Source organism: Lepidochelys olivacea (assembly GCF_965140295.1).
Source record: "Lepidochelys olivacea isolate rLepOli2 genome assembly, chromosome: 4".
Lineage (NCBI taxonomy): Eukaryota > Metazoa > Chordata > Testudines > Cheloniidae > Lepidochelys > Lepidochelys olivacea.
The window spans coordinates 21,114,251-21,127,483 of record NC_140414.1 but is presented as its reverse complement, the minus strand read 5'-3'; the positions used below and the strand labels follow the sequence as shown (position 1 = coordinate 21,127,483).

At 44.7% G+C, this 13,233-nt stretch overlaps 1 protein-coding gene across 1 annotated transcript in view; it reads right to left on the bottom strand.

Moving 5' to 3' along the window:
* Positions 1-7,881: 7,881 nt before the first annotated feature.
* BMP2K (BMP2 inducible kinase) overlaps positions 7,882-13,233 on the bottom strand; it is a 108,875-nt gene continuing 103,523 nt past the window's right edge. Inside the window, exon 16 of the mRNA XM_084626903.1 lies at positions 7,882-12,962. Within this exon, the coding sequence (XP_084483029.1) occupies positions 11,512-12,962 (1,451 nt within the window). The 3' untranslated portion in view covers positions 7,882-11,511. The remainder of the gene's footprint in view (positions 12,963-13,233) is intronic.

Genomic DNA, 13,233 nt, shown 5'->3' with positions numbered 1-13,233 from the left:
GTGCAGCACCCACAGGGATGCTCCTCGAGGAAGTAGTGTTTGGTACCAATATTGGTTCTTGCCATGAGTAACTCTCAGAACTCTGTGGTGGCACAGGCCGCTACGTCTACTGAATTCAAGAAATCCCCATCCTTCTCCCCCTTCCCCTCCTGCTGACCCCTTTCCCCCTGACAGGGATGATGCTAGAGAAGCCAGGGTCTCTATCCGAAACTTAGTTTTCTTCATCCACTTGAGTCTTTTGAGGTAATAAATGACAGACATTCCCCGTGTGTTTCTGCACAATGAAAAAGATGGAATAGAACCCAGAGAACCTTTCTTCTGAGGAAACACTCTCTCTTCCGTATCCAGAAGGTGAGATTTTTGTTCCAGATCAGATTGCACTTTATGGGGTTGCTGGAACTAGATGAGTGGATGAAGAATGGATGGGATGGAGCCCTCAGCTTGAGAGAGTATCCCTGGCTATTTCTGAAAACCATTCCTCTAGGAAATGGGAAATTCTGCCCTTTACCATCAGTTCTAGGCAGAGACCTATGTGATCTTTGTCATTAAGTGGATTTTGGTCCCTCGTGACTTTCCCCCCAGATCTCGATTCCACTGTTTTCCCTTGTAGAATCTGTTGTCACCTCTGTGAGGATGAGGCGCAAAAGGAGCGCCGTTGTCTGAAAGCTGGTCTGTACTCTCTTCTGGGGGCACTTAGTGAGGCAGGAAAAGACGGTCTGGATTTTGCTGCAGCCAGTCATCACCTTCTCCAGCTTTTCTCCAAAAGGAGGGAACCTGTAAACTTGGTCAAGAACAGAATCTGCTCCGTCCTCCTTCCAGGGATGGTTCCATAAGTGGTGCCTGGCTAGTGAGCTGGAAGCCATGGCTTGGCCTGAGAACCTCACTGCATTGCCGGAGGCATCACTTACAAATACTCTTGCTAGGGAGGGCTTTCTTTAAAATGGAACCAAAGTCAGGGTGATCTCTGTCCTTGTGAACTTTGAGAACTTCCAGCCAGGCGAGAGATGCTCTTGCAAAGCAGGTGTCTGTCAGCGATGCTCTGAGGGCAATGGAGGAGGTTTTAAAGTCCTTTTTGTAGGTGGCCTCCATCTTTCTATCCGTGGGGTCCTTAGGATAGAACTTTCCCTCTGAGGGAACAACCATAGCTGGCGAGGGACACTACAGCAGTATCTCAGCAATGGAGCCCTCTGGTTCTTGAATGTTTTAAGAGGCTGAGGTTGCTCTACTTAATGCACTTGCCTTTGTCAGGAGTGTTCCATTCACCCCTAATCACTTCCTTGAAGGAGTATCGGCCCCTCAGGGGAGGAGTGAGCGGAGAAATTTACTCTGAGGCTTACTCTCAGAAGCCTGCTCAGGTTGGATTCAAATCATGGAAACAACCTTGTTCAGCTTGAAATTTCTCAAAGGGGGGAAAGACACCCCACCTTTGCTGCATTACCCCCTCCCTCCCCCCATTACCCCTTGTTTGGCTTCAAAGCCAGAGAGCTCACCTGCCTCAGTGGAGGAGGGGGAGGCAGAGGACTCGTCTCCGAGATATTATGTGCTTTTCTCCCCCACCCCCACCCCTTCTGATTTTTTGTTGTTTTTTTTAAACTTTTTGTGCACTTTGGGAGTGTAGAAGCTCTATGGTGAGGCCTTTTGTGTATTGCCTTCCTAAGGGCCTGGAGCCCTCCAGAGAGGTCTGTCTCTGAAACCTCTCCACTGGGTCTCCTTCCCCCTCCTTGTCAGAGCCCTCCTAGGCAGCTTGGGAAGGAGGAGGGCTGATTAGAAGCCCTGCTTCTTTCCTCAGGGTGCTCAGGTTAAGATTTGAGAGAGGAGAGGATTTGTGGCCCTGCGTGCTTCCCCTCTCTGTTCTGCAGAGGTCTCCTGGGACTTACCCGAGTCGAGTGGTCAGGGTCTTCACTTTCAGAGCCTCTCCCTGCTCTGCACTGTGGTTCCTGGTCCATTTTCCCCAGCTGGAGTTGTGGCTGTGGTGGTGGCTAGGGGATGCCACCTGTCTGACTTGTAACCCTAGGATCTAACAGTGTTCGGGACGGAAGGCTAGGTGCAGGCTGGGCACAATTCATCCACTGCCAAGCCTGGGAAGGCTGCCTCAAAATAGAGCATTGCTTGGACTTAACCCTGTGCTTCCTTGGGTGCTCTTCCATGCTTGCAAGTGACAGAGGAGCTAGCAGGGAGATGCTGCAGTGGAGGCTCAGAAAGGGTTAAACCCCTAAGGGGTTAACCAACTGAGGGAGGAGGAGAACACCCGCTCCTTACTGCCCAAAAGCTGCCCAGAAACAGCTCAAATTGCTAAATAAGGGCAGGAGCAACAGAAACTGCCATGGTCTGCTGCCACAGAGGCAGAGAATCTGGTGGCAAGTTGTAACAGAACGGGCACAGCCAGAGCCTGGGAGCCAAATGATCTGCCTCTGTGAGGCTGCAATGAAATTAGAGCAGCCCACACGGCCAGAATTGTGAGACCCTAGGCTGCAGAAAGAATAACAAGAATGGCCTTACCGGGTCAGACCAATGGTCCATGTCGCCCAATATCCTGTCATCTGACAGTGGCCAATGCCAGGTTCTTCAGAGGGAGTGAGCAGAGAAGGCGATCATTAAGTGCTCCGTCCTCTGTTGTCCATTCCCAGCTTCTGGCAATCAGAGGTGCTAGGGACACCCAGAGCACGGGGTTACCTCCCTGACCATAGATGGACCTATCCTCTATGAACTTATCCAATTTCACTGAGCTTGTGTAACACCGACAGACCCTGGTTGTCGGTGGGCAGGATAAACCGGGGACCTCTGGAGCTTAGTGCATGAGCCTCTACCGCATGAGCGAAAAGCCACCTGGCTGGTAGCTAAGGCTGTAGAGCAAACTCATTAATCTCTCTTGCTCACTAAGTGGTCTCGGTGCCGCTAGATGGGACTCACCACCACACCCAGAAGGTGCGTGGGTTACACTTGCACTCCAGTGCTTCTCAAATGCTAAAGCCTAAACTATGGCAATTCATGCTGCTTTTGAGTTCCTGGATTTTTGGGTCCCTCCCAAGAAATTTTGTCAAAATTAATTTGCCTGTCCTCCTTAAGGTATTGGTAATGGTGCTCTGTCACAGATGTTAAAAATGCTTTAAGAACCTGCAGTTAGAGCTTTGGGCCCAACCATCTTAGCTGTGAGGTGCATTTAATTCAGATGGACACCAACATTCATCTTTCAAGACCCATCACCACATTCAGAGGACCTCTTCAAGCTGTGAACTTCCTCTCAAGTCTCCATCTACAGGGTAATGCTAATAGTGGGCCTTAGAGAGCTCTCTTTAGAGAGAGGTTTTCCCCTGTGGCTCAGAGACCACGGCAATCTTTATTACTAACACATGGTTGTTAGAAACTGAAAAAGTCTCGCTTGTGCAATTTTAAAGAATCCCCATTTCACTGTTACATGAAGTTGCACCCTATCACAGGGCCTAATCACATCAGCCACACTATCAGAGGCTTGTTCACCTGCACATCTACCAATGTGCGGTATGCCATCATGTGCCAGCAATGCCCCTCTGCCATGTACATTGGCCAAACTGGACAGTCTCTACGTAAAAGAATAAATCGATACAAATCAGATGTCAAGAATTATAACATTCAAAAACCAGTCGGAGAACACTTCAATCTCTTTGGTCACTCGATTACAGACCTACAAGTGGCAATTCTTCAACAAAAAAACTTCAAAAACAGACTCTGAGAGACTGCTGAATTGGAATTAATTTGCAAACTGGATACAATTAACTTAGGCTTGAATATAGACTGGGAGTGGATGGGTCATTACACAAAGTAAAACTATTTCCCCATGTTTATTCCCCGCCACCCCGCACTGTTCCTCAGATGTTCTTGTCAACTGCTGGAAATGGCCCACCTTGATTATCACTACAAAAGTTCCCCCCTCCCCCCGCTCCCCTGCTGGTAACAGCTCATCTTAAGTGATCACTCTTGTTACAGTGTGTATGGTAACACCCATTGTTTCATGTTCTCTATGTATATAAATCTCCCCACTGTATTTTCCACTGAATGCATCCGATGAAGTGAGCTGTAGCTCATGAAAGCTTATGCTCAAATAAATGTTAGTCTCTAAGGTGCCACAAGTACTCCCTATCTAAATGCGGTCCAAGGTCAGGGGGCTAATCCTTAGCAGTTTTTTCATTCCCAGAAGGAGGAAAACCTTCAGCTCCCTCTTGATCTGAAGAAACTTGATGAAATTCTAAGAAACACTGCATGGTTTCTTTAGCTACCAATATTAATTCCCTCCCTTTGCAGGAGCGGTTTGGGTCAGTCAAACAGATGGATCTTGGTCATATTTCAAGATGAAGTAATCGCAGGAGACTTTGGGTTACAGGTTTGTGTTGGACAGGGATCACTTCCAATACAAGGTCCTAGTCACTGCAAAGGGCACAGGTACATACATTGTGCTTAATCCCAGACACAGGAGGGCCTGGCCCATGTCCCAACCTGAATTAAACCAGGTCAGCACAAGTAAAGGGAGTTCACCTGTGATGCTTCTCTTACCTTCCTCAATGACACATTCCCTCCTTCTCTGCTAAGCACGGTTCATGTTAGAACAACAGGGGCATCATTTTCTCCTCTTCTTGGATGCATTGTTACAGGAAATCAAACTACCATAGGCTTAGTAGAGACCATAAAAGTGAAATTCCCATAGTAGTGTTGTTACCAAGTAATCTTGCTGTAAGTGTAGCCTACTTCAAGATATTGCGTATGAAAAGGAGTGGGTTTTGGGCTAGAGCAGAAAAATTGCTCACATATATTCCTCTACTTGATTCTGTCGTGAATCCTAAGGAACTTTAACAGTAATTATGCTATCTCCCCATATGTTGCATACCCGGGCTGTGTGTTTGTGTGCATGTGGATTTCAGCACTTGCAAAAGATGTCAGACGGATAGTCCTGGAGATTTAAATACTGTAATTAGCTGTAGCAGAGGCATCAGAGTAAGCTCTCTCCCTCCCACCACATTCCCCCAAAAGTCTGACCAAAATGCTTACATCTTTAACTAAAAAGACCACTGTAATAATTCTCAACATCCCCTTCCAGCAAGACCTGGTTTTGCAACAACCACACCCCATTTCCTTCTGGCCAAATCAGACTCCCTTCTGTCCCTTTCTGGAGCTAGAAACAGAGAGTCCAGCAAAACAATCTTCACACCTGACATAAACCAAGAGCTTCCTGGCCCCTCCTGGTCTCAGTGCTCAGCTCTTCACCCTTCTCCCAGAAAGCTGGCTCTCAGGTTTCTTCCCCTCAGAGTCCACATTTAGCCAACACACAACGAGTACCCACTGCTTCCCACCAGCCACACCCCTCCTGCTTTGAGTCTGCCCTAGCTTAGTTCCAGTCCCCCCAGAGGAGCCAGCCAGACAACCGGCCTCTCTTAGCTCCCTTTGCTGTCTGCTGCTTCTCCTGGGAACTTGACCTGAATCCACTCAAGAAGCACACCCTCCTTATGTGCAATCCACCCAGCTGAGCCTATTAATGAACCCATCTAAAACTGCAGCTGATCAATATCATGGGGCGAAGGGGGAGCTCAGCTGGCCCATGTGTGGCTGGGTTTCACCCCCCTTAAAGGGACAGTCAACCTGTAACAACCACCTAAGAAGAATGAGAGATTTTCTGTGCCTATTCAATCACTGGGTCCTGTACTGAGACTGCTAAAGAAGGTGCCAAGTGTTTAACGTAAGACCATAACCAGCCAACCAGCTGTTGGTAACTTTCACTCAAAGGCAAACTGAGCTGGATTTGAAAAGGGACCTACAGATGAAAAAAAATCTCATTAGCCACCTATTTAACAAAGCTTCTTTTATAGATGTACATCATTTTTGAGACTCTAGCTGGGTCTACACTGGCGGGGGATCAATCTAAGTTACACAACTTCAGCTATGTGACTAACATAGCTGAAATCAACGTACTTAGACCTACTCACCGCGGTGTCTTCACTGCGGTGAGTCGACTGCTGCTGCTCCCCCATTGACTCCACCTGCGCCTCTCGCGGTGGTGGAGTACAGGAGTCGACGGGAGAGCTCTCAGGGGGTCGATTTATCGCATCTAGACTAGACGCAATGAATTGACCGCCGCTGGATTGATCGCTGCCCACTGATCTGGCGGGTAGTAAGTCTCTGAATCAAATGATGGTGACTGAAGGACAGAACACACACAGCCAAATCACCACTAATATGGGGTACTCACCACCAATTACTAATATTGGTTTCTTCCCGTTTCACTTTACTTTTACATTTGGTTTGAATAGGGGTAACATTAACATTGTCATTAGTCTTCAATAAAGCCCGACTCTTACCCCAGTCTGCTCTGGGGTTTTAGTAGATTGGCCCAGAGTAGTTTTATCCTAAGAAATGGTTAGAAAATCAATTGCAGGGCAGAATCTGTATAGTAAACATGTAAACAGTATTTAGAATTCTAGCCAGTAATGGAAATTGCAAACATTTGGCTTCCCTATTAAGAATCTGAATGTTCACATATGAAAATCTTCTGCAGGACGGAGTCAAGTAAATATGTTGCATTCATGGAATTATAAAAGAATGTGTAATCCACTGGGATTTACTGCTTTAAGAGAAAGCAGATTATTAGGCAGCAGATATAATAAACAATAAGAAAAAAAATATTTCAAACAAAATGAACTAGGGACCAAAATCAAGTCTGTAGCAGTGAAAAGGTAAAATGCCGTAAAACTCAATTAGTGATTAAATGGATAACGTTAACAGCAGCTCATCAGGAATATGATATTACACAATTAGTTGTTTAAGGAGGTCTGCAAAATCAGTATCACATTTGATTATTTTTTTAATAACAATCGCAAGTATTTTATGATGTACATCAATTTCACAGAAAAATTAAAGATCTCTGTTTAGTGGTACACAAAAAAGCTTTAGAAACTTCAAGTCTAACAAGAAATGGAAGTGTAATTCAGGAAAGTGCACTTAAAGCTGTATGCCAGCAATTTAAAAATAGCTTGTATGCTGTTTACTATTAGAGGACGCCCTAGTCACACAAACAAACTTGGTACACACACAATTATTTGATTTTCCTTTTGAAAGAAGTACTATAGAAAAATAACTGGGCACCCACCACCTGGCATTTTTCTCATGTCTTCCTGGCATTTTTAATGGCTTATGTTCATATTCTCTTTTCCAGTCACATGAAAATGATTGTGGCTTGCAATGATACTTAAAAAAAAAAAAATCACTAACTCCAAGAGATATGTAATGTGTGAGTGCATGTGTATATTTATATATATAAAAACACACCGTATAGTATAAAAACCTCCAGATAAACTCTATTTGTTATTCTCACAGTAGTCAAAGTATCCATTTATTTTCACAGTGGGTATCTCATCTGACTAGCTGGAACATGTTAAAAGGTATTTCCGTAAGTGTGGGACACACTAAACTAGGTCCAGCTCTTGTATTGTGCAAGCTAGTAAAAAGCAATGCAGATCTCCCAAATCTGATGCTTTGGGGTCTGCAGAGAAGCTAGACTTATTTTCAGTGACTCTTGCCCTTAGCCATGAAGGGCTTGTTAGTACCTTCTGACAAGATGTGCAATCTTAGAAAATCCACTCAACGCTTGTTAAGACGAACAGCTAGCGCATTGCCAGCTGGGGTGTAAATCTACATCATGCTAGCGTGCTGTCCACTGATGGACTGTGTGGACTGCTATCATGGCACTACGTTCCCTAATCTGCTTGGATCTACTGCAGTTTGAAAGTAGTTGATTTGTGAAGATCTCCCCTGCTGCCTTTTATATTCTAGAGCAGGGATCGGCAATCTTTGGCCCGCAGCCCACCAGGGTAAGCCCCCTGGCAGCCCGGGCCAGTTTGTTTACCTGCTGCATCCGCAGGTTCGGCTGATCACAGCTCCCACTGGCCGCAGTTCGCCGCTCCAGGCCAATGGGGGCTGCGGGACACGGCAGCCAGCACATCCCTCGGCCCTCGCCGCTTCCCGCAGCCCCCATTGGCCGGGCACAGCAAACCGCGGCCAGTGGGAGCTGCAATCGGCCGAACCTGCAGACGCGGCAGGTAAACAAACCGGCAAGGGCCGCCAGGGGGCTCACCCTGGCGGGCCGCAAGCCAAAGGTTGCCGATCCCTGTTCCAGAGGGAAGGATCAAACCCTAAAACGATACTCCCTGCTGGGTAACCAAAAAAAAAGTGACAATTCCCTACCTTTCTATCATTGTCTTATACAACATCATGGTACTTATCATAGTATGTTTTTTCCAGTATTTGGTCATAATAATCCTTTTTAAAATATATACATGCATACACACACACACACAGTACAGGCAAAGGTATACTGTTTTCCCCAGTGACATCAGTTACTTTGGTTCCATTAACAGATCTTAATGGAAATTAAACTCAAGGTCAGTATCTCCACAGGCCAAGTCTACTGCACAGCCAACCAGGCAAAGCCAGGTTTGTAAGGCATGCAAATATGGTCTCTCTTAACCACCGCCACCAAAAAATCATTGTCACTACAGAAACATGTTAAAAATAAGTCATTTCTGAAAAGGATCTGCTAAATAAACAGAGTACATAAATCAAGGTATATTAAGGCCATTAGGAAGGAAAGGCCATAATAATGAAAGGCCAGAGAATTTTGGAATAACTTGGTTTTACAGTATTTTTGTTTCCCTTAAATGAGACTTCATTACTGAGTCTCATTTAATCTAACATATACCTTCCTTCTGCTGCGAGAAAAGAAAGATGAAAACATTTAAAACATTCTCCAACTTAAACATGTTTCAGAATAAAAGTCTTAGAAAAGAAATCCAATTGGGATGACAGTAATCTGCCTTCTATGCTCATTTTAATTGATAATCCAGGAAAGAGTTATCTTAGTACATAACCTTTTTGGGGCTCCAATGTTCCCCCCATTGAAGTCAAAGGCAAACTCCCTTTCACTTCAAAGAGCAGAGTCAAGAATCCCTTTGTGCAGACTGTTAAATTCAGAGGTATAATTCCTGTGTGTGAGATAGATCTAAGACTAAAAAATGAATTTTCCAATTTAAGACAAATGTTTTGCAGGTAGTTAAGATCATTCTACACAAATGAAAGCAATGACCAGAGTGTTCTAGACATGATTTACTATAATTTCTGAGTCCACATTACACGATTTACCCCCATGAGTAATCTGATCATCTGTTCACTTTTGGAATTAACATCTTCCAAGAACTAATTAGGTAGGTGCGTAAAATTTCAATAAAAGCAGTTTGGTGGGTTTTTTGTAAATCAGTGTTAATCTGAGAGCCAGAAAAAAACGCAAGCTCGACATTTGCTTCCTGGCACAAGAATAGGAAAGAATAACAGGGATAGAGCCTAAAAGAACTGGAATATTCAGATGCAGATAGATAGAGGTTACCCATTTTTAACTGTCTTTCCCAAAGCTAAACATTTTATCACGAGGACATCCCTAACTCAGCAAGACTCTGTATTTGAATTTCATCTGTTTTGTCAGAATAAAGGAAAAAGAGAGGAAGAGATAAAGACCCATGTATGCAGCTCTTATTTCTCATGCCTAAAACCAGAGACATGAATACTTTAGCTACAGATGGTTTCTAGTCAATCCAAAAAAGCAGTCAAATAAAATGGAATAAAGCTATCAAAGGAGAGCAGCCATTTGTTTTAAGAAGTCCCCTTTTTCTTTTTGTGCGTGAAAAGAGCCAGACTCCTCTGGAAAAAATCTATGGAGGAGTCTGCACCTAATTGTATGTGTCTTATTAATAAGACTTTCAGAAGAAATGTGTTAATCTAGATGTTTAGCTAATCCACAATGTGTGTGTGTGGGGGGGGGCGTGGACAGGTGGGTAGGAAGGGAACACTCACTGCATCTGTATATACAATTCATTTATCCATTGATTTGTCTCAAATAATTTAAAATGGGCTTTTTGTGCAAAATGTCAACATTCAGAGGAAGATATACCATGTTGAAATAAACACAGAAGACCCAATTCCTTCCATCTTGTGTCTAGTCATTTACACCTGTGAAAAATGAGTGTGAAATGGGTGTCAAATACCACCATTCTGATTTCTGTTCACTTTGCAATAGGTGTAAGTGACTAGACACAAGGCACAAGACAGTGGAGATTCAGGCCCATATATAGCTAGTATATTCTTTTGTAACAGAACAGCTAAATCATGTATTCACCAAGTGGATTAGCATCACCAGCCCATCATGACATACTGTGTAGTATACGTTTTTAGCAATCTCATGTGCACCTATTGGCTTAGAGGTACTTTGTAGCAGGAAGTGGGTCCTGTCTGTAAGGCCTTGTGGTGTGAAATGCAGTTTACTGACAGAATAGTAATCAGCATCTACAAGCTACCTGCTGCTTACTGCTGCTCTTCTGAAACTGTGGTTTCACGGTATAGCTTCTTCATAGCTCAGTGCATTTAGCAGAAACTCTTATAAATCAGACTAATTACAATAACAGAGTTGTCAGAACTGAAAAGAATATTATGCGACAATTTCATAGTTGTTGTTTAAAAACAGTTTCTAAGGTATACACAGATTTTGTTTGGAATAAAAATCCACGAGAAAGTAGTGGTATTTGCAGGTGCACACCCTAATTGAATAAAGCCACTCTGTAATCTTTACATGTTTGCACTTGCTGCCCATTGTACTGATGATCTGATATACTCCTGCTGTGCTAGACATGGGACCCAGGTAAATCAGCCCCTCTTGTCAAGTGTACTGTGTAGTCTTCAAAGTGCTGCAAACGCTGGCTGTATCCCTGCTACTTTGTTACCCAGGATTTTATCTAGCAAACCAATATATTCTCTATATCTTTAGTTTTAACTCGAGACTTTCAATTTGCTATTTTACATTAATGGCACTTACTGTAAAAACATTTATGCTCAGGCACACAAAAATTGCCTTTCACCTCTACTTGTGCACCAGTTCTCAAGCCACCACCACACTCCACAATCTTGAGACACACAATCCTTTGAGTAGGTGTCTTGGTTAGGATTAGAAAAGAGCTTTCATTTAGAAGGTGGAGACTGAAAAATTTCCAGCAGATCCTGGATACCAGTAGATACGTATTATCTCAGGTCTCAGAGTCAAAGGTTTGTATCATGGAAGGAGTCCATTCCATCAGACTTGCTGGATGCATCATGGCAGACCTTCTTCCCTGGTTTTTCCCCTGGCACTGCCTATGAGTGGAAAGGCCATGCAAAAGTGCAGAACAGTATATTTCATGGCTACAAAGTCAGTGGCTGAAATAAGAGCTCACGTCTGATTCCTCTGGAAATGTGCTGTCCTATTGAAATGCTTCCTCCTTTTTCTGGGTGTTTTGTATGATACAAAAACACATGATTTTAAATTTTTGGGGAGAGCTGGGCATGCAGTACCGAGGCTGAATAAACTGTACGAAAAATCAGTTTCCTGTCAATTCAACCAGATGGATTATTACACTATTTAAAAACAAAGTTAAATAGTGCGGAGAACGAGAAATAATCTGGTGGAAGCCTTTACTGTTTGGAAGGAAATGGAGCTGCCCCAAATGGATCTAACTCTAATGCCTGTTGCTGCTGGGCCTGCTGTGGTGTTACACTCTGCACAACCAGTTCTGTGAAGGGCACTGCACCGAAGTCATCTGTTTTTAGCCCATCACCACTGTGAACGGCCCCATGCAGGGAGCTCTGTCTAGGTCTACCAGGCACTACTATATTATGGTCCCCACGGTTGTCACCCAGTCCTTGATGTTGTGGGTTCCGCATCAAGTCTGGTGGGTGGAAAGGTTTGGCTCCAAAGGGGTCCAGCAGATTCTCGTCCGCTTGCAAAGGGTTGCCTCGATCTTTGCTGTCAGTCAATGCAACACTTATGTTTTCCTTGGAGTCTGAGATGGTTAGGAATTCGTTGCTGCTTTGGGAGTCCCTGCGGCCAGTTTTTTTGTGCCTGCGGGCTCTCTCTGGGGTGCGGTAGCTGGGTTTCAAAGCCTTCTTGGTGCTGGTTGGGGTGCCATGGTGGCGCTTCCCATTGCTTTTGGGCACCTCCTGTTTCATGCGTCTTTGCCGGGAGGAGAGTTTCTGCAGGTTCCGCTGCTGCTTCACCTTCTGTTGCTGCTGGCTCCCTGTAATCTCCTCAAAGGGGACAAGACCAAAGAGGTCCTCTCTGCTTTCACTGCTCTTTGGGGTGGGAAGAGGCTGGAAAGGGGTGCAGCCAAAAATATCCACACTTCGGGGAGAAGTAGGGGAGGTTTGGGTCTCAGCTCCTACAACCGGGCCATCTGGCTGGGCCACCTTCTTGCTGAATGGGGCTTTGGTGAAGACATCAAAGTCATCCTGCTCTTGCCTCAGGCTGAGAAAAGCAGGCTGAGGGGAGAAATCTGTGTCACTCTCTTCTCTTGGCTGAGGTTGCTGAGTCTGAAGAGCAAAGAAGGGGACAGCCCCAAACACATCAAATTCTTGGCCAGGGCTCACCTTGGCCACAGTACTTGGTAATTCAGGCAAGGAAGAGAGTGCTACATTAGGTTCTTTGTCTTCACGACTGCCACCCACCTCTCTGTATCTACCACAAGGGATCCCTTCCATGGGCTTTCCCTTGGTGTGATCAGAATCGGAATCAGAACTCTGCTTTTCTTCTTCCTCTTCCTCCGCCTCATCTTCAGAGTCCATAAGGAGAGGCCGATGGCCTAAGTTCTCAGGTTCTGTATCATTGTCATCATTAAAGTCTCCATGCTCCCCCTGTAAGACATCTTCATCCTCCTGCTCTTCATCTTCCTCACTGCTCTTGGGAGAAGGAGGATCAGATTCAAAGTCACTCTCTGATTCATCGCTTCCTTTCTGCACTTGTCCCCCTGCCGTTTTTCTTCCTGAATGGTGCTCTCGAGAGGCTTGACTTGATTTTTCAGCCTTGTTTGGGCTCCCTAAATTATTTTCTTGACTGCTGGCTGAATTGTCAATTGCCTTTCCCGGAGAACCTGCAGGGCCAAAGAAAATATAAAACATAACTTTACATTCATTTTTACAACCAACAGCTCTTATTCACATATACCACATAGACATGTAGAAGGGTGCAGGTGCATTCAGATGTGCCTCTTTTGCAGTTATTCACAGAAAAGAGATTGAAGGTCCATATAGAGTGTCAACTTTTGATCTGATGTTAATGAAATAGGTAAACTGTCAGACCTTTGTGCCCTTCGGTTACTTCTAATACACCTGGCCTGTGAGAACAACATTTTCTCTCCTTTG